Source organism: Anolis carolinensis, chromosome 6, assembly GCF_035594765.1.
Source record: "Anolis carolinensis isolate JA03-04 chromosome 6, rAnoCar3.1.pri, whole genome shotgun sequence".
NCBI lineage: Eukaryota > Metazoa > Chordata > Lepidosauria > Squamata > Dactyloidae > Anolis > Anolis carolinensis.
Genome location: NC_085846.1, coordinates 2412153 through 2438585, shown reverse-complemented (window position 1 = coordinate 2438585; position 26433 = coordinate 2412153). Strand labels below are relative to the sequence as shown.

The window sequence follows — 26433 nt, the reverse complement described above, 5'->3', positions numbered from 1 at the left end:
AATGGTCACACTGTGCATTTAATAAAACAGCTGAAACACTAACAGAACAAAGAACCCTGCTTCCTACCTCCATTGTAGAGCATGAACATCACTTGAATGCAAACTATGTCAACACAAGCTATGTCTTAATATATTCTCCCTTTAATATTAAAATAAAGCTGCTGCGGCCAAACATGGGGCTTCAGTATATTCCATGCTCGTGTTGCTTGGCCTGGGAGCCTCTGAAACCGCACCACTAACTCCCGCAGCCGCCTCCAATAACTAACATTTAAAACCTTTCTTGAAAGTGTCCAGAATTGAGGGTTTAAAATAGGGCTGGGACCCATATGAAGTGCTACTGTAGCTCCCAGCAGTGTTCATTGCGTTCTACAAGTTCAGTGGTGCTTGATAAAAGCCCCCCCCCCCCCCTTAATGTGAAAGAAAGGAGAGCATATTGTAATTTCGCTTGCTTACTCCCACTTCTATGAGTGGGCTGTATATTAATTCTTTGGAACTGAAAACTGGTTTGTTGTAAGTTGCCGATCCTTTTAAAAAGATGCCAGGACTTTGGGGACCTTTCTCCTTTGCCAAATCAATGTCTAACGTCGGGGAAGGAGGGGGAATAACGCCCAAGCCCACGCCAGCCAGCCCCCTCTCTGCTTCTGCTGGTACCCTATTACTATGGAAACCCTCCCCAAGTTTCCCCTGGCAATGGCTTTCTTTCTTCCCTCTCCCCTTCCCTTTTCTTTTTGTGCATCCCACAATCAAGGGCTTATTGCCAGCACAAAGGGGGAGAAAGTCAATCTCTGTGTGTGTGAAAGAGAGAGCACATGCACCATAATGTTTGTTGCAAAAAATAACACAAACTAGAAAGCAACAGGAGGAGTCACAATGGAGGGAGTGGAAGAGACATGCCTGCTTTGGCCCAGCTGATTTGGCCCACTCTGTCTCTTTTCTTTGTGCCTTCGTGTACAGAGCAAGAATACCCTTTGCTCTCAGCCCATCATTCCTCAGACTGCAGCCGGAGCCTCCAAAAGTCCTCCTCTTCCTCCTCCTGCGGGTCCATCTGGCATGCGGCCACCCCCACTGTGGCCCGTGGGCCTCTCTGGTGGGTGGCCATGGTGTAGGAGACCACGGGGCTCTCCCGAGAGATCTCCAGCTGCTCCCTGGCGGAGGGGTTCCACTCGGGATACAGGAGCTGAAACAAGGATTTGAGACTTCATCAGAGACAGGTTTCCCCTTAGAACAGGCATGGGCAAACTTCAGCCCTCCCTCCAGGTGTTTTGCACCAACTCCCATCATTCCTAACAGCCTACTGGCTGTTAGTCCAAAACACCTGGAGGGCCAAATTTTGCCCAAGCCTGGTCTGGATGATGGAATTACATCCCTTGAAGGGCAGTGGACTCTCCGACCCCTTCTACACTGCCATATACAGTGTTCCCTCACTACTTCGCGGTTCACTTCTCGCGGATTAGCTGTTACGCAGTTTTTCAATAAACTCTAAAAGACTATTATAAAAAATTACAATTTACAGCCTAAGGAAGGGAGGAAGGAGAAGCCAAAGGGAGAGAAAAGGAGCCCAGGCGGCAACGGGAGGAGAAGGAGGCGATTTATCAACACACAATTGGTTGATAAGGATTTAAAATAGTGTATAACTACTAAAATAATGTATACATATTAAAATTAAAACACTGTAATCCAGATTATGAAACTTGTTAATCCACATTATCTGCTTTATACTGAATTATATGAATCTGTTTGTTGTTTATTCGTTCAGCTGCTTCTGACTCTTTGTGACCTCATGGACCAGTCTACACTGCCATATAATCCAGTTCAAAGCAGCTACCAAATAATTTGGTATTTGATGTTTTTATATGTATACTCTTTTGCATTTGCAAGCCGCCCTGAGTCCCTGCGGGGAGATAGAGGCGGGGTACAAGAATAAAATTATTATTATTATATTATTATTTTATATGGCAATGTAGAAGGGGCTGCCATCTCTGGAGGTCAGAGGCTGGATTGGCATCTTTCAGCAGTGCTTTAGCTGTACAGTATATAAGATTGGACTAGATGGCCCTTGAGGTGCCTTCCAAGTCTTGCTTCTATTTGGGGTGAACTCTGGGGATGTCACTGAGCATAATGCATGAAGCATTAAGCTCCCCACAGCTGTATAGAGGATGCCCTTCATATCAAAACACAGAATCTTGCAACTGGCAGGCAATCTTCCCTCTGAGTCAGCCCATGAGCTGAGAAGGGCTGGGCCTGCTGTGTTCCTGGATCCGGAAGCCCTTATTTACCTGTGCATGGCAGTATCTGTCCCCCAATGAGCGCTCTTCGTAGAAGCGAGTGGACATGGGCATGCTGAATGATCTGAGTGGGCTTTCATGGGGAACGGCTCTTGCGAGGGGGTCGGGCACCTCTTCCCCTTCACGCAATGCCTTGGGCAGACACACTCCCCACGTGGCCTTCTTCAGCCTGGAAACAAGGAAAAGCAGGTGTGGCAGTTTAAAACTAACATTTAAGGCCTTTCCAGATTATTTGTGTGTGTGTTTCCTGAACCAGAATGGCTGCTTGGCTGTTGTTTTTACTTGGCTGACGTTGGCACGTTTCCTCGAGGGAGGGCCTTCTGGTCCAGGAAAACATATTCCCAGCATTCAGAGGGAAATATTCTGTTCCTGGGAAGATAAAACCCTCAGCCCAGCGACTGCATCTGTTGCAGTCATTATGTGCACAAGTGCCAGGGCACGCTATTTAAAATGATATGCCACTCTGCCATGCAAACCCACGGGGAGATTTTGGGCAAGTCGTGCCCTTCTCTCTGTAGCCAGAGTGGGAAGTTCATGGCAGCAAACTCCCTCTCAGTAACAGATTTGGCCAAGAAAGCCCTAGGAGGGGGTCACCAAGAGTCAACTGGAAGGCATTTAACAACAATAAACAGGCTGCCTATCGTTGGTGGAAGTTTCCATGGCAATACACACCCACCCACCACCCCACGCACAAATGAAACAGAAAAGCCATTATCATCTCAGTTTGGCATGCTATGCCTGAGGATAATTTCGCTTTCTATATTTGCACCAGCTCATATATTTCTCAACATAAAGCAAATCTTCAGTGTCATTAGTGCTCCCATGCCTTGTAGCCCCCCACAAGTACAGCTCGGTTATAGGCCTTTAAAGCCAAAAAGAGAGGCTGATTTTTGCCATCCTCTGTACCTCAAGGCATTGTCTTCAATGTTGGAAGATGCCATTTGCTTAAAGGTCCTCCCACATCACACAATTGCAGCAATAAGATCCCACATTTAATGGCCATGGATTCCTGGACACTGTCCTTAAATCCCAGGATCTGATCTCAGATTATCTGCTTGTCCCAAATTATATGGCAGTGGAGACTCATATAATCAGATCCTGGGATATAAGAATAGTGTAGAAGGGGCCTTGGAGCCTCTGGTGGTGCAGTGAGTTAAAGCGCTGAGCTGCTGAACTTGCGGACCGAAAGGTCGCAGATTAGAATGCGGTGAGTGGAGTGAGCACCCGCTGTAAGTCCCAGCTTCTGCCAACCTAGCAGTTTGAAAACATGAAGATGTGAGTAGATCAATAGGTACCGCTCCGGTGGGAAAGTAACGGCGTTTCATGCAGTCATGCCGGCCACATGACCTTAGAGGTGTCTATGGACAACGCCAGCTCTTTGGCTTAGAAATGGAGATGAGAACCAACCCCCAGAATCGGGCACGACTAGACTTAAATGTCAGGGGAAAACTTTTACCTTTACCTAGAAGGAGACTTAGCTGAAAAACCAGTTGTCAAACAACCAAGAACAACAACAGTACAAAAATTACTACATAAAAAGACACATTTTCTATTCCAAAGTGTAGCAAATCCATCCTCCTTCCAAGATGGCCCGAATGGAGAAGGTGGTGAGTATGGATGTGAATGAATGTATGTGGAGTGAATGTTGAGTAAAAGTGTATGTTGTATGAATGGCACAAGCATTTCGCACTGTTTTAATTTGTTTATTGTATATTATGATACTATTTAAATGTTTTAACTGTATTAATGTTTTATTTTATTGTATATTGGTGTGTTGCCATTAATTGTCATTTTTGTAAGCCGCCCTGAGTCGCCTTGGGTAAGAAGGGCGGGGTAGAAATGATGGAAATAGATAAATAAAATAAATAAATGTTCCCCTTTGTGTAATCAATATATATTGGATCTGTGTGCTTACTTCTTTCTCTGAAAGTGCCTGATAGCAATTTGCCACACTGAAAACAAATTAAAGAAAGTTTTTAAGCTTCGAAAAGTATTCATGAAAGTATGTCTACAGTGTATGTGTGTCTCTGTTTGCTTGCATGCACACATATGTACCTGGGTCTCCCAAGAATGTCAAAAGACACCTACTCATCGATGCTGCTCTGCCTCCTCTTCAGCTCCTCCAGGTGGCAAAACACCGACAGGGCCCTGGCATTCTCGAAGCTCTTCCGCTTCTGCCCCTTTTTCTTCTTCCAGAAGAGCTCCTTGGGGGACGGGAGCTTCTGGAGAGCTGGGATCACCTGCCAGGTGAGCGGGCCAGACTCAGCCTGGTCACTGCTGCTGGGTCTTTGTGCCGTGCGGCCGGAGGTCTGGAGCGGAAAGGAGAGCAGAGCTGAGCACAGAATTAGAGGCTGGTCTTGGTTTGACAGCTTCAAGGACAGGCATGGGCAAACATTGGCCCCCCAGGTGTTTTGGACTTCAACTCCCACCATTCCTTTTCCCCCCTCAAAGTTTTTTATTAAAGAAGCAACTACATAAAAAGTGGGGGGACATTAAGTGAATAAAGAAAAGTAGGAAAAGAAAAAAAAGAAAAATGAGAAAAAACAATTAAAAATACTAAAATACTAAAATAAAATAAAAAGGTTATTGTTTGTGACTTCTTTTTCCTTCCGTTTTTATTTCTTTAATCTGTTTATCTCTCCCAGTTAAAAGAAATAAAATAAATGTTGTTTCTTTCCCTTTCGAATCCTTATTTTCTCTTAATGTATTCTTCAAGAGGTGACCAGTCCGTCATTTTTAGTCCTCTGCCAACATTTTCCTTTAATAAAAATGTTAGTTTATCCATATCTTTTATTTCCATAATTTTCAATAGCCAGTCCTTTATATCTGGTACCACATCTGTCTTCCATCTTTTTGCAAAGATCATTCTTGCTGCTGTGGCAAAGAAAATAAATAACTTTTCTTCATTGGAATCGCCAAGTTTCTTTATCCAACATTCCCAGTAAATAGTACTCGGGTTTCATACTGAAGTCTTTTTAAAGAATTCTTTGACATTCTTTATGGATGTTTTTCCAAAAGCTCTTTGTGACCTCACAAGTCCACCTCATACGAAAGTATGAACCTTCCTTCACCTTACACTTCCAACATTTATTGTTTGCATTTTTATATATCAGTCCAACTTTCTCTGGTGTAATATACCAGCGGTGGAGCATCTTCAGCCAATTTTCCCTGAGGTCTGAGGCGTATGTATATTTCATTTTATTCTTCCAAATTTCTTCCCATTCTTCTAGTCGAATCGGTCTGCCTATATTTCTTGCCCACTTTACCATTGAGCTTAAGTGGCTGAGGGGGAAAAGGAAAGGGCCTGAGGCTGTGAGGAATGGTGGGAGTTGAAGTCCAAAACACCTGGGGGGCCAAAGTTTGCCCATGCCTGATTTAGCTTCAGTGAATACGACCCCTGAAAGGTGTGGAGCCCTGCCTTCCTTTCCCGAATTGCCATCTCTCGTCCCAATGAGCTCAGCCCCACTCAGCCTGCCACATCTCCCTAATTAGCAACCATCACTGAGCTAAATGCAGAGAAATCAAAACACTTCAAGAGGCACACCAGGCAGAAATAATTAATCTGGAGGAGCAAAGCGAAGAGGGGGGAAAATACCCCCCCCCAAAAAAAAACAACTTCAAGCCATCTTCCCCAGTTCGGAAAAAGTATTTTTATTTCAAGTACAAGGCCCACCTGCTTCTCTGCAAGAGGAATAATTATTTTTAAGGAGGAGGGAGGAGTGGCAATCAGAAAGCTGTTCTGATAGAGAAGATGGATACAGTCTGTACCCATAAATAACCTGATTATACACAGCTGCTGGTGTCAGGAAATGAGAGGAAAAACTCTTTATCTCCCACCTCCCCTAAAACATTTGCAAATTGGAATCTATTCAATGAAACCGAGTTCACACCTGAAGGACGGGGAACAAGGTCTCTCAAAAAAACAACTGCACTGATGAAATGCAAGATACAATATTTCCCTGAAAATAAGGCAGTGTCTTATATTGTTTTTTGCTCCCAAAGATGATGATGATAATAATAATAATAATAATAATAATAATAATAATAATAATAATAACAACAACAATAGGTTTATTTATATCCCGCCTCCATCTCCCCCGAAGGGGACTCGGGGCGGCTTACAGCAAAATCAAAATACAAGCGATGATAAAATATGAAACATCAAAGGACAACAACAAAAACCAGTAATAAAATATACACAATAGGCGAAAAAACACAACACAGAATTAAAACATCAAATTAAAAACAATGAGGTTGCAATAGTGGATAAGCAAGGTGGATAAGCAATAGTGGATAAGCAAAGATGAGCTAGGTCTAATTTTCAAGGGGTGTCTTATTTTTCCATGAAGAAAAATTCACATTTATTGTTAAACAAAAAAATGGACATTTATTATATACCGTACAGTAGTAACCAGACTAACTGTGAATCCTATCAAGAATTCCCAGTTACTACCATTATTTCCATGTACAACAATCTATGGTACGTACAATTACCAATCCTGCTTGCTCTGGTGTCCTGTTTGGTGGGCGTGCTTCCCAACAAAACTTTGCTAGGTCTTACTTTCGGAGGAGGCCTTATATTTAGCAATTCAGCAAAACCTCTACTAGTAATAATAAAAATAATAAAACTTTATTTCTAGACTGCCCTCTCTCCCCAGAGGGACTCAGGAGATGTCTTATTTTCAGGGAAACAGGGTAAACAGCAGGTACAAAATATATAAATCTGGTGGAACAGAACATACCCTGACATGTGGCATTGCACTTTTTGCCAGCCTGGTGGAACCAGAGCTTGGGAAATGGGCTCCTTTTGGAATGGCATATTCAAAAGGCCAGGCTGTGCCACCGTGGCAAGGGGTGTGTTGTGGCATTGTCAGCTGTGGTGTGAATGCGTGCAGCATGCTGACAGCACATCCTCCTCAGTTCATTGCCCTCTACCATGCATGGGCATGATCCCAAGAGGTGGGCACCATTTGATGGTCTTTTCAGGGACATGCGTCAGCTTTTTAATACCATTTCCTGACTTTCTGAGGAGCTTTCTTGAGCTGAGAGTGAAGGAAATGGAAAACGGTATTGAAACGCCCATTCTACGCGCATAATGCGCTGTTACCTCTCTCCCTGTGTAACTAGCCTGAAGCCTACTGACATTCTTCCAGGGGAAATCATCACTTCCCTTCTTTTCATAAGCACGTGTTAACCTCGCTTCACACTTCGAAAGTTATCTGGTTCCATAAAACAAATGAGGCTGGGTTGTTGTGTGTTTTCTGGGATGTCTGGCCATGTTCCAGAAGTATTCTCTCCTGACGTTTTGCCCACATCTATGGAAGGCATCCTCACAGCCTCAGGCCCCTTCCTTTCCCCCCTGAGCGGCTGAGGGGGAAAAGGAAAGGGCCTGAGGATGCCTGCCATAGATGTGGGCAAAACGTCAGGAGAGCGTACTTCTGGAACATTGCCAGACAGCCCGGAAAACACACAACCCTGTGATCCCGGTCATGAAAGCCTTTGACAACACAAATGAGGCTGGCACAAGCAGAGAAAGAGAGGCACACAGAGACCCATTCTACAGGATTTGCATTTTCCTAGTTTAACAAGAGGCATTCGTTCCGCAGGAGAGAAACACATAATCTCATGCTGTCCATGAAAAACCTACCAGCAGGGAGGGTGCCTCCTGGTATTCTTCCATCCAAGGAGAGCTGCAAGATAAATGGGCTCAGCTAAGTACAGCTGGGGTTTTATTTCAAAACTTCACAGATATCAGATTTGTACCTGGAGTGGGAAAGGCTTAATACCGTGTCTTGCTGTAAACATGCAAAGGAGACTACTGACATTATGAAAACTAACATTTGTTCTTGTGAACTGGACTACTGTCTTGAAGAATGTTCAGAAGGCTTTTTGGATCAGTGGGTCTCTGGGAAGTTATTGATCTTTAATAGGCTGCTATAGGTGGCGCAGTGAGTTAAACCGCTGAGCTACTGAACTTGCTGACCGAAAGGTCAGCGGTTCAAATATGAGGAGCAGGATGATCACCTGCTGCAGCTTCTGCCAATTTTGAAAGCATGCAAATGTGAGTAGATCAATAGGCACCGCTCCAGAAAGGTAATGGCGCTCCATGCAGTCATGCCGGCCACATAACCTTGGAGGTGACTATGGACAGCGCCGGCTCTTCAGCTTAGAAATTGAGATGAGCACCTACCCCCAGAGTCGGACATGACTAGACTTAATGTCAGGGAAAAACCTTTAATCTTTACCTATTGTCTTTTACCCATTGACCTTTTAAATAGGGTTATTTTAAAAATTGGCCTCTTATACACCACCATGTAAAATCCAGATTATTTTCTTTGAACTGGATTATATGGCAATGTAGATTTAGGGCCCTTCCACACAGCCCTATATCCCAGAATATCAAGGCAGAAAATCCCACAACATCTGCTTTTAACTGGGTTATCTGAGTCCACACTGCCATATATTCCAGTTCAAAGCGGATAATGTGGGATTTTATTCAGTTGTGTGGAAGGGGCCACATATAATCCAGCTCAAGGATGATAATTTAGATTATTTAATTTGATAATCTGGATTAATTGGCAGCATAGAAGGGGCCATAGTTATAATAATTTGGACAGTTTAAAGTAATACATTTTTGTACATTTTTACTGATGCCTTTCATCTGGTTCCATGTTGACCTTGAGTCTTGCGTTAGGGAAAATACGGAATATAAATGAATTCACGGGAACAGCAATTTATCAGATGTACGAAGTGTTATCTAATGCTGTAGGAGCCATTTGGGTAGAAGTGGCAGGGAATGAGGGAATTCCCAGGCACATAAAGTGCCAATTATATTGCTCATAGAGGTCACTTGCAAAACCACAAACCGATAACACAAACAACACAGCACTGGGGCAGCTAATCAATACACGTAGTGCATTTAAAATGCAAGTCAGAGAAGAGAACTGAGATGCTGGGGGAATTACAGGCTAATAAACTGCACAACACACACACTCACATTATTATAGATTCAATCGTATGGACCTGAAATAGCACAGAGGCAGGCATTTGGGTCTGATTTGTTCCCTATGCCTTTGTATCTTTTGTTCTAGGGCTATTGTTACTCGCAGGTTCATTATTTCAGCTGCGGAAGAGGGCCTTGGCCAAGGATAGGCTTCCACTGAATGAGAGGGAAACGTCATTGTTCTGTGTGACCCATGAAGGCCATGGATGACACATTTCTCCTGCAAGCTGTAGGTGCGAATATGCTCAGTGGTTTTCTATTCTAAGGCACTTATCAGGGAAGTCAGATGTTTGTGGTTATTCTATTGAAAATGGCTTCTCCTGTTCTTGGAAAGCAACCAGGATGGCAACACATGCTTCTTTTGTACCATCACAGTATTCAGCTTGTTATGTTCGCTGCTGCATTGGCTTTCTTGCAACTGGAAATCCATCAGTACTATTTGCATTGTCCTGTTTGGGTCACTTCCTTCTCCATTATTGATGTTAAAAACCAACAAGAAAGAAACAGGAAGCTGCAACTAAGCAACTGCGCAGCAATACAATTATTTTTTTACAGAAACCTCGCCTTCTCTGCCCAGATCAACACGATGAACTGACACGATGCCACTTCACCATATTTTTTGTACGCTCAGTGATTTCTACCATTATATATTACAAATGCTTGTGTGTGTATGTGTATATGTGTGTGTGTGTTTGTGTGTATGCATACATACATAAACACACACACACATGTATATATATATATATATATATATATATATATATATATATATATACTGTTCCCTCTTTAAACCTTTCCTTATCCCCTTGACTTCTCTGGTCATTAAACCTTAATGTTATTAGACTGAAATTACACTATTGACTATTCCCCCTTATTTACATGCATGGTGTAGATATGTGCAAATAGATAGACAGATTGATTGACTGAGTCCATAGAAAGAGAGTCAATCTACAGGAATTTCCTTGAGGCATTTTGGGAAGCCTGGTGTATGCCAAATAGCATGGAACCCTATTAGAAGTCCTGCCTTTATTAAAATGTGAGTTCCTCAAATGCCAGTGAAATAAAAACTTGCATCCCTGGGTACAGAAAGACAGCAAGGATGGACCCAGTCTAGCAAGGAAATTCTAGAGCATGGGTGCAGCCATCGGAAAGGCCCACCCTCCTCCTTGACCCCAAAGGCCATCTAGTCCAACCCCCTTCTGCCATTATGCAGGAAAAACACAACCAAAGGCTCCTTGACAGATGCCAATCCAGCCTGTGTTTAAAAGCCTTCAGGGAAGGCACTTCTACCAGACTCTGAGGCAGAGGGTTCAACTGCTGAACAGCTCTTCTTAAGGTCAGGTAGTTTCCTAATGTTCAGGTGGGGCCTCCTTTCCTGCTATTTGAACCCATTGCTCCAAGTAGCAGGAAACAAGTCTGCTTCCTCTTCCTCACAAGCCAAAGATGTCTGTGAGGGTTCCAGAATATCAAAGGCTGAACTTCCAGGTGCAGAATCATAGAGCTGGAAGAGGCCACATCTATGATTCTATTAAACCCAGTACTGAACAGGGCTCTTTGGAACCTGCAAACACATTTACCTGAACTAACTTAGAATCATACAAGAATAGAGTTGCAAGAGACCACATGAGCCATCTAGTCCAACCACCCGCCATGCAGGAAAGCACAAAGTATCCGCAGATGGCCATCCTTCTTGTCAGCCATCAACCAACCAACTTGTTGATTTGTTTGTTACCTAGTAGTGGGAATTGCCTGAACATTTCTGAAGAAGTACTGAGGGCAATCCCATGCTGCCATCATCAACCACCTGCTGTTTTTATGTGACCTTTTGGACTAGAAAAGGAAAAGGAAAACTGAAGAATGACTTTTGCAATGCAGTTTACCTTGGTTGCTGGCTGAGCCAGTCCCAAAACTCTCTCTTGGAGTAGTCAACATTAGGAGCCTTTGCCTCTGGAAGGGACCGGCTGACCATCTTGGACTGCCTGGGAAAAAGGAGAGGAAGCACCTGAATATTGCACATAAGCAGAGTCCAGCATGAATACAGTTCAATGCAAGGGCATTCCTGACCTAAGAAAACTCCATGAAATTAAGGTCATCACCATAAGCCAACAAGGACCTACGGTGCTCAGCTGTTTATATTTCAGACCATGATACCAAAGGATGGCATCCTAGCCACGTTAGGTGTTCAAATCTCAGGCATGGGCCAACTTCGCCCCTCCAGGTGTTTTGGACTTCAACTCCCACAATTCCTAGCAGCCTACCGGATGGTAGGCTGCTAGGAATTGTGGGAGTTGAAGTCCAAAACACCTGGAGGGCCAAAGTTGGCCCATGCCTGCCCTACAACACATAAGAAAATTGAGAAACCAGTAATTTCACATTGTCTGAAGTATGATAGCCTCCATTTCATAGTTTTGGCTCCTAGGAAGAGAATAGTTTACGCAAAGAATGCCAAGAAAAGAGATTTGCCTAATATGATCAATCCACCATTTCACACACGGATAAGCAGTTCTCTCCAGGCTCTAGAGATCTAGAGGGAAGGCATTGCAATTAATTTATTGCTCGGAGGATGGGCTCTGGCTTGCCGTTCCTGCAGCCTTTGCCAATTTCCTTCTTCCTCCGAGTGTTCTTTGAAGTTAACAAATTAATATTTAATCTTTGTGGTTTGCATGGGTGGTATTTGCCATTTGAATGTATATTTTACCTTCCCACCCCGGAGTCCTTTTTATGGGGCACGAAGTTCATAGAGGAAGCAGAACATGACTCTGAAAACTAGTATTGAATAAACATATTTATATTCCCATCTGGAAAAACTCTTAGGCTGCTATAGCCATTTTTAGGTTCTCTTTCTCTTTTTCTGAGGGAGAGGGGCAGGCAAAGGGTTCTGAATTGATACGCAGTTGGACGCATTTAGTTTAGGAAAGAACATTGAATGCAAGATCTATGAAGAACTGTCACAGTAGGGAAGGTAGCTTTTCACAGGTTTATCAAGAAGAGTTTAAAAATAGAATAGCATCCTAACTTTAAAAAAATAATGTTATTCCTATGGGGAAAAGGAGTCTGTTAAGGGTTTAGCTGCTATACTCCTGATCTGTCTCAATTTGGCAGACAAAGGGCCCCCCCAACACAGCCATATAACCCAGAATATAATAATAATAATAATAATAATAATAATAATAATAATAATAATACTTTATTTTTCTATCCCGCCACCATCTCCCCGAAGGGACTTGGGGCGGCTAAAATGGGGCCAGCCCAAAACAGAAACAAAACATAACAAGTTAAAACAGATATCCATAACTAAAAACAGTGTCAACACAACAATCAGATAAAATGAAGAATTAAATAATTCAATTGCAATTAAAATACAAAATACAGTATACTACCATCATTAATATATGAAAGTGAGGTAGTATCAAGAAGGTAATCTACGATATCTGCTTTGAACTGGATTATCTGAGACCACACTGCCATATAATCTAGTTCAATAAGGATTTCATAGAGCTGTGTGGAAGGGATCCTAGATCCAACCTCAGTTAACCTTTTGTCATCCCATTTCCCCAATTACTTTTAAAATGCTTTGATCCTATTTTAGCATTTGTATGGGTTTTGTAAGGTTTTAAATGGTATATTATATTGTTCTTTGTATTATCTGCCTTACATCTCTTTTTAGGGAGATAAAGTATGACATATAATAATAATGATGATGATGCCTGAGTTTTGCAGCCCAGGAGCAAGCCATCAGAACAAATGCAATTAAGGCTAAGCTCGAAAAATCAGTCAGTGACCCAAAATGCAGACTGTGCAAGGAAGCTGACAAAACTATTGATCATATCCTCAGCTGCTGTAAGAAAATCACACAGACTACAAACAAAGGCACAACTACGTGGCCCAAATTATTCACTGGAACTTATGTCACAAGTATTATCTGCCAGCAGTAAAGAACAGGTGGGATCACAAACCTGCAAAGGGAGTGGAAAATGAGCACGCAAAGATACTGTGGGACTTTCGAATCCAGACTGACAAAATTCTGGAACACAACATACCAGAACTCACAGTCGTGGAAAAGAAAAAGGTTTGATGTCGTCATCCCAGGTGACAGCCAAATTGACGAAAAACAACAGGAAAAACTCAGCCGCTATCAGGACCTCAAGATTGACCTGCAAAGACTCTGGCAGAAACCAGTACAGGTGGTCCCAGTGGTGATGGGCACACTGGGTGCTGTGCCAAGAGATCTCATCCGGCATTTGGAAACAATAGACATTGACAAAATTTCGATCTGTCAGTTGCAAAAGACCACCTGACTGGGATCTGTGCGCATCATCCGAAAATACATCACACAATCCTAAATACTTGGGAAGTGTTTGACTTAATAATAATTGTGATTTTGTGATACGAAATCCAGCATATAGATCTGGTTTACTGTGTCATACTATGTCTTTGTGTCAATAATAATAATAATAATAATAATAATAGCAACAAAACCTGAAAAATGATCTGTTCCTGGTTTGAAAGTGTTATTTTCTGTTTAATTGTGTGGCCCTTACTCTGAAAGTAGTGGTTATACTCCATCAATTTCATTTTTGTGGCTGCCACAAACCAGGTTGAATTGGTTGAGACTTGATGATCCACAATATCTGCAGTGAACTGGATCATTGCAGTCTATACTGCCATATAATTCAGTTCAATGAGGATTTTATATTTAGCTGTGTGGAAGGCTGTATGTTTTTGCAGTTTAATAACTGTGTTTTAACAATGAGGAAATGACATTTATAACCCAGGAACAACAGTTGTGTTACACAGTGTAATAATAATAATACACTAATCATATAATGCAGTTTCAAATTACATTATGTGGTTGTGTAGATGGGGCCCGAATCTCCCTGTCCTCCTCCCATTTTCTCTCTCTGCTTACTTCCATTGCTGCAAAAGTAGTTCGGAATGCAAAGTAATTTGCACTCAAATGACTCTGCAGAAGGAGACCCCTTCCCAATTGTTCGAGCAAAAGCAAAGTTTTGCAGCCTCTCCTAACTTTTCTACTCTTTTTTTTTATTACAGACTCTCCCATCTTGACCACATCCTGAGGTTGTTTGGCCACATGTGTCCTGTGTAGGATGTTGAAAGACACAAACTTCTAAATTCTCACAACTCCAGTTTCTCTCTGCCACCTGCTGGTGACTTCTGCCTATGGGCTCATGTTTAGAACATTGCTATTTTATCAGTATCATCATCATCATTATGTACAATACCCTGCTTTATCTCTTCCAAAGGAGACTCAGGACATTTCCAGACAGGTTCTATATCTCAGGATCTGATTCCAGGTTTTCTGTATATCCCAGATTATCTGGCAGTGGGGACTCATATACTCCAGTCTGAAGCAGAAAACCTGGGATCAGATCCTGGGATATAGGGATGGTCTGGAAGGGCCCTCAAAGCAGTTCACAATTAAAAGTATGACCTCATAATTCAAAATATACAACTATGCAAACATTCAAACAGAATTAAACATAATAACATTAAAATTCACAGTTTAAATCCATTAAAACATAAAAAAATCATAGCAGATTTTATTTTATTTATCGTATCAGAAGCGAAACCAAGGGTACTGCTGTAATGTATTTAAAAACACAAAGTTAAAAAAAACTTGGCTTGCAGCACGCAACCAATCATAGCAGATAATCCAGACCCTTTCTACACTGCCATATAATTCAGATGAACAAAGCAGATAATCTACATTACCCTGCTTTGAACTGGATTATATGAATCGACACTGTCATGCAATCCAGTTCAAAGCAGATAATAATGGTCATCATAATAATTATTAATATTATTAATATAATTATAATTATTATTTATTATTATTATTGTTATTATTATTATTAATATCCCCAAGAGGACTAAGGGCAGCTTCCAAAAATATGGCAAACATTCAATGCCGATACAAACATAATAAACAAATTCACAAACAAAGTAAACAGTCACAAAATATCAAACATATAGTATAAAACATATCATACAGGACAAAAATTGCACAATTTAAAATACATATAAAAATATAAATGCAAATCTCCATATTTATATTATGCCTAATTATACTATTGTTACTATTTTATTCTTACTATGTTATTGTGTATTATTATGTTTTTATTTTGATGTGTTTTTATCTTCTTCTTCTTCTTTTTTTTTTTTTGAGGAAATGTATTAAATAAGTATTTTATTTTGTTTTATTGTAACTATCTGGGCATGGCCCCATGTTAGCCGCCCCAAATCCCTTTGGGGAGATGGAGGTGGGGTACAAAAATAAAATTATTATTATTATTATTATTTAAATTATCTATTATCAGCATCGTCACAATGTAAAGTCGATGGTAATCTACTTTCATTCCTCTCCATATGCTAACTCACAAAGGATTTTGTATGGCAGTGTAGAAGGACAGAACTGCTGTCTCATATGCAGGGGTTTCTAATTGCTGGCACAGTGATCAAAATGCCTCCTAAATATGGCTATAAACCTATTGACGCATTCCCATGAATGGTTAAAAACTCCTCAAAATTGTCAAAAAGTTGAATTGTGTGTTCCATAGCCAGTTCTTCTCTTCTTATCTATCTTTATCAGGCATGGGCAAACTTTGGCTGTTCAGGTGTTTTGGACTTCAATTCCCACAATTCCTAACAGCCGTTAGGCTGATCTATATCTCTATATATAAACAAGTCAAAATATCTTTGTATCTACCATATTGAGTGGAAGAAGATACTTACTTTGCAAAGGGTATCAGAGGAGTGTCTTCTGCTTCGTTCATCTTGCAAAGACTTGTGCTTTTCACCTTTTATTTTGTGGCTCTAAAACAAAGAAAGAACATTATTATTGACACAAAGACATAGTATGACACAGCAAACAAGATGTATACGCTGGATTTCGTATCACAAAATCACAAGTTGAACACTTCCCAAGTTGTTGTTGTTGTTATTATTATTATTATTATTTAATTTCTTACCCGCCTCTTCTCGTGGTTCAACGAGGGTCACAGCAACATCAACACACACATAATATTGCAAAAATTCTATATTAAAATGGGGTTCTATCAAAGATACATATTGAAATGTATTTATATAAAATACATATCACATACACAGGACAGAGATTAAAAACACAGGGCACGAGTTTAAAATTCATGCTTAAATGGCAGGCTTCCGAAGGCCGCTTCGTTCCTACTTAACTCCTCACCTTAAACCTGCCTTCTTTCAGCTCATTTAACACAAATTAAAATGGAGCTATTGAGACAAGATGGCCTCTGAGCCCCCTCCCACACTGCCATATAAAATCCAGATTATTATTATTATTATTATTATTATTATCAACTGCATTTCTATACCGCTTTTCTCACCCTTGGGGGGACTCAAAGTGGTTTATAACATAATAAATGGCAAAATTCAATGTCTTACATACAGTAGAATCTCACTTATCCAACGTTCTGGATTATCCAACACATTTTTGTAGTCGATGTTTTCAATACATCGTGATATTTTGGTGCTAAATTTGTAAATACAGTAGAGTCTCACTTATCCAACGTTCTGGGTTATCCAACGCATTTTTGTAGTCAATGTTTTCAATACATCATGATATTTTGGTGCTAAATTCGTAAATACAGTAATTACTACATGGCATTACTGTGTATTGAACTACTTTTTCTGTCAAATTTGTTGTATAACATGATGTTTTGGCACTTAATTTGTAAAATCATAACCTAATTTGATGTTTAATAGGCTTTTCCTTAATCTCTTATTATTCAACATAGTCGCTTATCCAAGGTTCTGCCAGCCCGTTTATGTTGGATAAGCGAGACTCTACTGTACAGTAATTACTACGTAGCATTACTGCGTATTGAACTGTCAAATTTGTTGTATAACATGATGTTTTGGTACTTAATTTGTAAAATCGTAACCTAATTTGATGTTTAATAGGCTTTTCCTTAATGCCTCCTTATTATCCAACATATTCGCTCATCCAACATTCTGTATATATAAAAATATATCACATATTTAAATAAAAAGCATACAACTGTAGATTAAAACAATTACAACTATAAAAACATCAAACATAGACAGACATATGTATGAAACATATTACAGCAATTAACATACAGTAGAGTCTCACTTATCCAACATAAACGGGCCGGCAGAATGTTGGATAAGCGAATATGTTGGATAATAAGGAGAGATTAAGAAGAAGCATATTAAACATCAAATTAGGTTATGATTTTACTAATTAAGCACCAAAACATCATGTTATACAACACATTTGACAGAAAAAGTAGTTCAATAGGCAGTAATGCTATGTAGTAATTACTGTATTTACTAATTTAGCACAAAAATATCACAATGTATTGAAAACATTGACTACAAAAATGAGTTGGATAATCCAGAATGTTGGATAAGCGAATGTTGGATAAATGAGACTCTACTGTACGTGCATTCTCTACCCCTAGCACCAGATTATCTGCTTTGAGCTTGATTATACGGCAGTGTGTGGACTCATATAATCCAGTTCAAAGCAGATTGTGTGGATATTCTTTTGAGAGAGACGTCCTTTTGAGAGAAAGGTGTCATTTTTAAACAGACACCATTTTGTGCCTTGTGTGCTAGCATCGCCTTGCCTCATAGACTTTTTGACCTCACTTTTCCCTTTGTTTCCCACAATCAAAACTAACGTTGTGTGTGTGTGAAAGACACACACGACAAATATCAACATTTCTTTCCCTCACCATTGTGGTGTCCTTTCTGTGGCATTTCTCCTCATAGTAATGCGACTTAGGCAACAATTGCAAATGGCAGGGAAACTATTGTTTGTGCCAAATAAAGCGTGTGTTTCCCATTGATTTGAAGCATATTTTGTTGTTGAAACATCCCTTATAGATTTCAGTTACAAACACCCTCCATTTTGGGAAGTTTTTGTGGTGATTTCCCTCCCAGATTTCCCAAAATTACCTCAGGAGATTAACTCTAATGTTAAAGGGAGACCTTATCTCACCAGAGCTTGAAAGCGGGAAGCTGTGCAATCTGGGAAATGTAGTTTGAGAAGGCGAGGACCCCTGTTGGTCAGCATTGGAAAAGGCCCTGCCCTAAACTACATTTCCCAGATTGCTATGCGGCTGCCTGCTTTCAAGCTCTGGTGTGGTAACATGGTTTGAAAATGGCCGCCGGGAGGAAAAAGCGGGAAAATGGTGAGAGCGATAATGAGGGAAAATGGAGGCAGTGGAGTCTATCTTGGGTCCCTGGCATTGCCCGGGTTATTTGAAAAAGCCGATGCTTTAATTGTACAAAATGCATACAGTTGTGGATTAACTACAACTAACATCATGACAGGTTAACCGCCAGTTAAAGTTTGTTTTGTTGGGCAAGTTTGCTCTGGATGCACCATTATTATTATTATTATTATTATTATTATTATTATTATTATTATTTCAATTATTTATACCCCGCCCTTCTCACCCGAGGGGACTCAGGGCGGCTTACAAGTGGCAATTGATGCCGTTACACTGATATACAATAAACTAAAATGATTAAAACAGTTAAAACAATCCTAAAACAGTCATAAAATAGTCATAAAATACAATGTACAAAGTTTAAAACAATGCAAAGTGCTTATTTATTTCCAATATTTATATCCCGCCCTTCTTACCCGAAGGGACTCAGGGCGGCTTACAACACTGGCACAATTAGGTGCCTATACAAAATCAATCAACAATACATAAATTATGCCATTCATCCACCAGACGTTATACAAGAGCCGTAATTCAGACTGAGTCGAAGCCAACACATGCTTATTCTTCAAATGCCTGCGTACATAGCCAGGTCTTCAGTTTTTTTCTGAACCCCAAAAGGGATGGGGCCTGCCGAATGTCACTGGGGAGGGAGTTCCACAGCTGGGGAGCCACCACCGAGAAGGAAGGCCCTGTCTCTCGTTCCCACCAGCCGTGCCTGTGACGTGGGTGGGACCGAGAGCAGGGCCTCTCCAGAAGATCTTAAGGTTCTTGTGGGCTCATAGGGGAAGATACGTTCGGACAGGTAAATTGGGCCAGAACCGTTTAGGGCTTTGTAGGCCAAGACCAGCACTTTGAATTGGGCTCGGTAGCATATCGGCAACCAGTGGAGCTGGCTTAACAAGGGAGTAGTATGCTCCCTGTAAGCCGCCCCAGTTAACAATCTGGCTGCCGCCCGTTGTACTAATTGGAGCTTCCCACATAGAGCGCGTTGCAGTAATCCAGCCGGGATGTGACCAGAGCGTGGACCACCGTGGCCAAGTCAGACTTCCCAAGGTACGGGCGCAGCTGGCACACGAGTTTTAACTGTGCGAAGGCTCTCCTGGCCACCGCCGAGACCTGGGGTTCCAGGCTCAGCGATGAGTCCAGGAGAACCCCCAGACTGCAAACCATGGTTGGGGTTCAGTCTGCTCTCTGGCTGTAGGGTGAACTACAACTCCCATTTTAGTGACTCAGTCCCCTCAAATCTCTCCAGTAGGTTGAGTTAGTCATGGGGGTTCTGTGTGCCATTTTTTGACCAGGTTCATCATCCATGGAGGTCACAGTTTCTCTGGTTGTGGGAGAACTACAACTCCCAGAAAGGAAGGTCAGTTCCCCCCAAAACTCCTCAGGTCATCAAATTTCGGCATATCAGGTCTGTGTGCCAAGTTTAGTCCAGATCCACTATCGGTGTTTGGGTTCACGGTGCTCTCTGGGTGTAGATGAACTACAACTCCCCCAAATCAAGGTGAATTTTCCCCAAAGACCTGCAGTATTTTTGCCGGTCATGGGGTCTCTGTGTATCATGGGGCCGGGCTGTGGCGCAGGCTGTTGAGCAGCCAGCTGCAATAAATCACTCTGACCATGAGGTCATGAGTTTGAGGCCAGCCCGTGGTGGGGTGAGCACCCGTCAATTAAAAATTAAAAAAAAAACAGCCCCTGCTCGTTGCTGACCTAGCAACCCGAAAGATAGTTGCATCTATCAAGTAGGAAATAAGGTACCACTTATAAAAGTGGGGAGGCAAGTTTAACTAATTCACGACTTGGAATGAGGAAATGCCATCAAAGTGGATGATGAAGCAGCTGCTCCCCCTGTGGCCAGAATCAAACATCCCCTCAGGAGAAGGTTAAATTGCCGCTGCGTCTGTCTGTCTCGGTCTTTGTTTGATGTGTTTATGGGCATTGAATGTTTGCCCTATGTATGTATAATGTGATCCGCCCTGAGTCCCCTTCGGGGTGAGAAAGAAGGGCGGAATATAAATACTGTAAATAAATAAATAATAAATAAATACCGTTTGGTTCAATTCCAACTTCAGGTGCTCATTGATTACAGGTGAACTATACATCCCAGTACCCGCACCTCCAAAATGTCCAGGCCAATTCTCCTCAAAATTCACCAGGATTCAAATGTGGGCATATACTGTATTGTCAGAACCCTGCTACTAGAGCCTGGATGTGGCTCTGAGTTTCAGGGTCACTGACATTGATAAGACACCTGCGTCCCAGGACTCGGAGGAGAAACGGCTGATGGACTTGGCGGGGAATTTGCGCGGGGTTTTACTGAGCGGGAAGAGACTGTTCAAATGAGGGGGAGGGTATATAAAGGAGGGTTGGCCGGAGCCTCCCATTCTTGGCTTTTCTGATGTTCATGTTTCCTACAGTAAAAGTTCCTGGTGATACCACAAAGAGTCTCGTGTGTTCATTCAGGAGCGGCTGTGGTGAGCTGACACTAAGCCAAGAATGGGAGGCTCCGGCCAACCCAACTCCCCAACTCCGGGGAAAAGGGGGGAGGAAGACTCTATCAGGATAGCAGAACTGGCAGATAAATTACCCCCAGAGTATCGGGATTTTGTGGACGTATTTGATGAGAAGGAAGCAGACAGTTTCCCACCGAAGCGGAGAGTTGAAGTGAAGATAGAGCTAGTCCCAGGAGCAGAGCTTCCTAAGGCAAAAATATACCCAATGTCGGCTAGGGAAAAGGAGGAACTGAGAAAATACATTGATAAAAACCTAGCGAGGGGTTTCATAGAGCCTTCAAATTCCCCTCTAGGGGCGCCTGTGTTGTTCAGGCGCAAAAAGGACCAAACGCTGAGGCTCTGCATTGACTACAGGGGCCTGAATGCAATCAGTTCTGGAAATAAATACCCCCTACCTTTAGTGAAGGACTTGATCGCCCAGTTATCGGAGGGACAGATATTCACTAAATTGGACTTAATTGAAGCGTACCATAAATTGCAGATTAAACCAGAGGACAGGTGGAAGACGGCCTTCTCCTGTGCATTCGGATTATTCAATTATCGTGTGCTCCCTTTCGGTTTGTGCGGCGGAGGCGCCGCGTTCATGCAATTAATCAACGAAGTGTTGCATCCATTGTTGTACAAGGGAGTCTTTGTTTTTTTAGATGACATATTGTTAGTATCTCGGACTAAGGAGCAACACATAGAACTAGTCAGGGAAGTCCTGCAAAAGTTGAGAGAAGCAAAACTGTATGCGAAGCTTGCCAAGTGCGAGTTCAATAAAGACCAGATAGACTTTCTGGGGTATAGGATTTCCTCCCAGGGAGTGGCGATGGACCCTGCGAAGGTAGAAGACGTGAGGGGGTGGGAAGCCCCCAAAACACGGAAGCAGCTGCAATCCTTCCTAGGGTTCGCAAACTTCTATAGAACATTTATCAAGGACTTTGCGCGCCTCACTTTGCCATTAACGGATTTGTTAAAGACTAAAGGTAGGGGAGAAACAGCCAAAGTGAAGGCCCCAGGGGCCAAACTGACCTGGACAATAGAATGCCAGGAAGCTTTCGAAGCCCTTAAAAAGCGTTTTACTGAGGAGCCTGTCCTACAGCACCCTGATATGTCTAAAGCCTTTGTATTACATTGCGATGCGTCAGACCGGGCATATGGGGCAGTTCTGCTACAGAAAGACGAGGGGGGGAACCTGAAGCCATGTGGCTATCTGTCAAAAAAGTTTAGCGATACAGAAAAAAACTGGCCGATTTGGGAGAGAGAAGCCTTAGCGATTCTAAAAGCACTAGAGTGCTGGAGACACTTCCTGGAAGGAAGTGGAACACCGTTTGAGGTGTGGACTGACCATAGAAATTTACAGTATCTAAGATCCCCTCGTAAACTATCAGCGAAGCAAATTAGATGGGCCCAATATTTCAGCCGTTTTGATTTCAGACTCAGATTCTTCCAGGGGAAACATAATATACTCGCTGACGCTCTCTCTCGGATGCCTCAGCACGGGGGAGGAATTCAGGAATCTGAAGGGAGTATTTTTCTTGATAAGCAATGGGGCCTGGCAGTACTAACTCGAGCACAAGCGGCCAAAGAAAACAAACGTACTGCCATTTCCACGGGGGGAGGAGAAATATGGGAGGAAGAGTTGAAGCGAGCGTATGGAATGGACAAATGGTTACAAACAAACAAAGAAAAGGGAGAATTGTGTGGGGATTTGGTGTTTGTAAATAAGAAATTGTATATTCCTGAATGTTTAAGACGAGAAATGTTAAGGAAGTACCATGATAACAAGGGTGCGGGTCATCTAGGCCCCACCAGGACTATTAAACTGTTGGCCAAACAATGCTGGTGGCCCGGAATGAGGAAAGACGCCAGGGGATACGTCACGCAGTGTGAATTATGTGCAGAGGGAAAAACACCACCGGGGAAGCCCCAGGGGCTATTGCAGAAGGTGGTGGAGCCCATGAGGCCATGGGAATGCGTAGCCATGGATTTTGTAGGCGAACTACCCCCCAGCAGAGGCCACAGATACATTTGGACAATATTGGACCTATTCTCAAAACAGGCACACTTTGTGGCTCTGCCAAAACTTCCTTCAGCTGAAAAACTTGCTGATTTGTATGTGAAGCATGTATATCGCCTACATGGGTGTCCCGACAAGATAATTAGTGACCGGGGAGTCCAATTTACTGCAAAATTTTGGGGAAAATTCTTACAGCTGTTAGGAGCAGAAAGGAACCTGAGCTCGGCCTTTCATCCCGCGACCAACGGGGGGGTCGAACGTACCCAACAGACACTGTGCCAATTCTTAAGGATGTACACCAATTATAGACAGGATGATTGGGCGGACCTTCTTCCGTTTGCTGAGATGGCTTTTAACGGGGCCGTACATTCGGCCACAGGTCGTGCCCCATTCGAAATAGTATACGGACAGGAGGTGGCACCTTTCCCCAGGCTACCCGAGTGGAAGGAAGGGGAGGGCCAGACCGACGAGGAATGGCCGGCCAAAATCAAGCAAGGGTGGCAAACCGTGGTAGAGGCATTGCGGGAAACACAAAAGAAGTACAAGCTCTTTGCGGATCGTAGGCGCCGAGAGGGGGACAAATTGGGCGAAGGAGATCTGGTTTGGCTGAGCACAAAAAACCTGAAATTGGGGTTCCCATCCAAGAAATTGGCTCCACGCTATATAGGGCCATTCAGGGTAGCAAAAAGAATAAACGAAGTGACCTATGAGCTGAGGCTACCAAAGGACCTAGGAAAGGTACACCCGGTATTCCATTGCAGCCTGTTAAAAAAGTATAAAGGAACTCTGGACAGCGGAGAACAATAGTTGTGTTTAATCTTTTCCTTCCAGGACGAAGGGGAGGAGGACGCCATGTCAGAACCCTGCTACTAGAGCCTGGATGTGGCTCTGAGTTTCAGGGTCACTGACATTGATAAGACACCTGCGTCCCAGGACTCGGAGGAGAAACGGCTGATGGACTTGGCGGGGAATTTGCGCGGGGTTTTACTGAGCGGGAAGAGACTGTTCAAATGAGGGGGAGGGTATATAAAGGAGGGTTGGCCGGAGCCTCCCATTCTTGGCTTTTCTGATGTTCATGTTTCCTACAGTAAAAGTTCCTGGTGATACCACAAAGAGTCTCGTGTGTTCATTCAGGAGCGGCTGTGGTGAGCTGACACTGTATATCGGGTATGCATGTCAAGTTTGGTCCAGATCCATCATGGTTTGGGTTCATAGTGCGCTCTGGATGGAGGTGAACTACAACTCCTATAAATCCCTCCAAAGACCTCCAGTATTATTATTTTTTGTTGGTCATGGGGGTTCTGTGTGCCAAGTTAGTTTCAGGTCCGTCATTGCTGGGGTTCAGAGTGGTCAGATTGTAGGCGAACTATACATCCTAGTACAGTAGAGTCGCACTTATTCAAGCTAAACGGGCCGGCAGAAGCTTGGATAAGCGAATATCTTGGATAATAAGGAGGGATTAAGGAAAAGCCTATTAAACAAATTAGATTATGATTTTACAAATTAAGCACCAAAACATCATGTTATACAACAAATTTGACAGAAAAAGTAGTTCAATATGCAGTAATGCTATGTAGTAATTACTGTATTTACTAATTTAGCACCAAAATATCACGATATATTGAAAACATTGACTACAAAAATGCCTTGGATAATCCAGACCTTTGGATAAGTGAGTCTTGGATAAGTGAGACTCTACTGTACCTACAACTCCTATAAAATCATGGTGAATTCCTCCCAAACCTCTCCAGTATTTATCGTTGGTTGTGGGAATTCTGTGTGCCAAATGTGGTACAGATACATTATTGAAGGGGGCCACAGTGTTCTGCCTTGATGCAGGGTGAACTACAACTTCCATCATGTTGAGTCAGTTGCCCAACCCCCTCCAGTATGTTCAGTTGCTGATCAGTTCCTCTGTTTGCTGTGTGCCATAGAAAAGGGTAGGGAAGGGTTATGGGAGAGGCAGTGGGCGGGGTCATGCAAATTCCACACCAATGGAGAGTGTCTAAAACACTGGGATGTCTGTGGTGGAGGAAAAACATAAAACCTAGGATGAAATTGTCCCCGTATGAAAGCCTTAGCCTGGGATGGCGACATTAATAATCCAAACTTTTTTTTTACCACAACTGTGATGTCTGGTGTGTTGTGTTCCATAACTTTGGATTCGGAAGTCCCACAGTATCTTTGCGTGTTCATTTTCCAATACTTTTGCAGGTTTGTGATCCCACCAGTTCTTTGCTGCTGGGAGGTGGGACTTGAGGCATAAGTTCCAATGAATCATTTGGGCCACATAGTTGTGCCTCTGTTGGTAGTCAGTCTGTGCGATTTTCTTACAGCAGCTGAGGATATGATCCATGGTTTCGTCGGTTTCCTTGCACAGTCTGCATTTTGGGTCATCAGCTGATTTTTCGATCTTAAAAGGCTTTGATTGCCTTTGTCCTGATGTCTTGTTCCTGGGCTGCAAGGATCAGGCCTTCTGTCTCCTTCTTCAGGGTCCCATTCGTGAGCCAGAGCCAGGTCTTCTATTATTATTATTATTATTATTATTATTATTATTATTAATTGCCTTTGTCCTGATGTCTTGCTCCTGGGCTGCAAGGATCAGGCCATCTGTCTCCTTCTTCAGGGTCCCATTTGTGAGCCAGAGCCAGGTCTTCTCCTTATCAGCTTTTCCTTCAATTTTGTCAAGGAACTTTCCATGCAATGTTTTGTTGTGCCAGCTGTCAGCTCTAGTTTGTAGTGCGGTTTTCTTGTATTGATTTTTTGTCTGCTGTGCTTTGAGGAGTTTCTGAATTAATAGCATTTCATAACTGTGCAGTTTTCTAGCATTGTATATTTCTGCCGCTTCTGTGTTTGTTCATTTGTATTTTGATTCTGTAGCCCACTTGTCGATAGATGTCCAGAATCGGCAGCATCCACCGCGGTCCTTTTTATCCTGGGCGACGACTGAGCCAGTATAGACTTCGTTTTGGTTTGATTCTCCATAATGCTAATGGGTTAGGTGCTCTTAGTTCCATTCCTCAGCTGAGGCCTCTCTGGCTTGGTTGGACCTGCTGGTAGTTACACTACCGCCAGCACAGCTCTCAGCATCATTGGAACAGTTAAGCCCCCCCACCACCACGACAAGGTGGCACCTATGGGGGGATTATTATTATTATTATTGGCATTCTTTGGCAGAAAATAATAATAATAATAATAATAATAATAATAATAATAATAATAATATTATGCCAAAGAATGCTGATGCCTCGCCAAATTACAACTCCCAAGATTCCATGCCGTTGAGCCACGGCAATTAAAATAGGCATCAATTTGCATTCATTCAAAGGTGCAGATGCAGCCTGAAACGCATAAGGAAAAGGGAGGTCCGTTT

At 42.5% G+C, this 26433-nt stretch overlaps 1 protein-coding gene across 3 annotated transcripts; it reads right to left on the bottom strand.

Moving 5' to 3' along the window:
- On the bottom strand, positions 1 to 18405 carry inca1 (inhibitor of CDK, cyclin A1 interacting protein 1). Of its 3 annotated transcripts, none has more exons than XM_008123810.3 (7): positions 18268 to 18405; positions 16042 to 16122; positions 11169 to 11267; positions 7933 to 7975; positions 4374 to 4594; positions 2277 to 2454; positions 1 to 1177 (listed from the first exon to the last, which is right to left on the bottom strand). In XM_008123810.3, the coding sequence occupies exons 2-7, from the start codon at positions 16080 to 16082 to the stop codon at positions 983 to 985; spliced, it is 777 nt and encodes a 258-aa protein (XP_008122017.2). In that variant the 5' UTR covers positions 16083 to 16122; positions 18268 to 18405; the 3' UTR covers positions 1 to 982. The 3 variants fall into 3 exon arrangements, with proteins under 3 accessions (XP_008122017.2, XP_008122018.2, XP_062839849.1); XM_008123811.3 differs by lacking the exon at positions 18268 to 18405 and adding an exon at positions 18045 to 18261; XM_062983779.1 differs by lacking the exon at positions 18268 to 18405 and adding an exon at positions 16508 to 16774.
- Positions 18406 to 26433: the final 8028 nt, after the last annotated feature.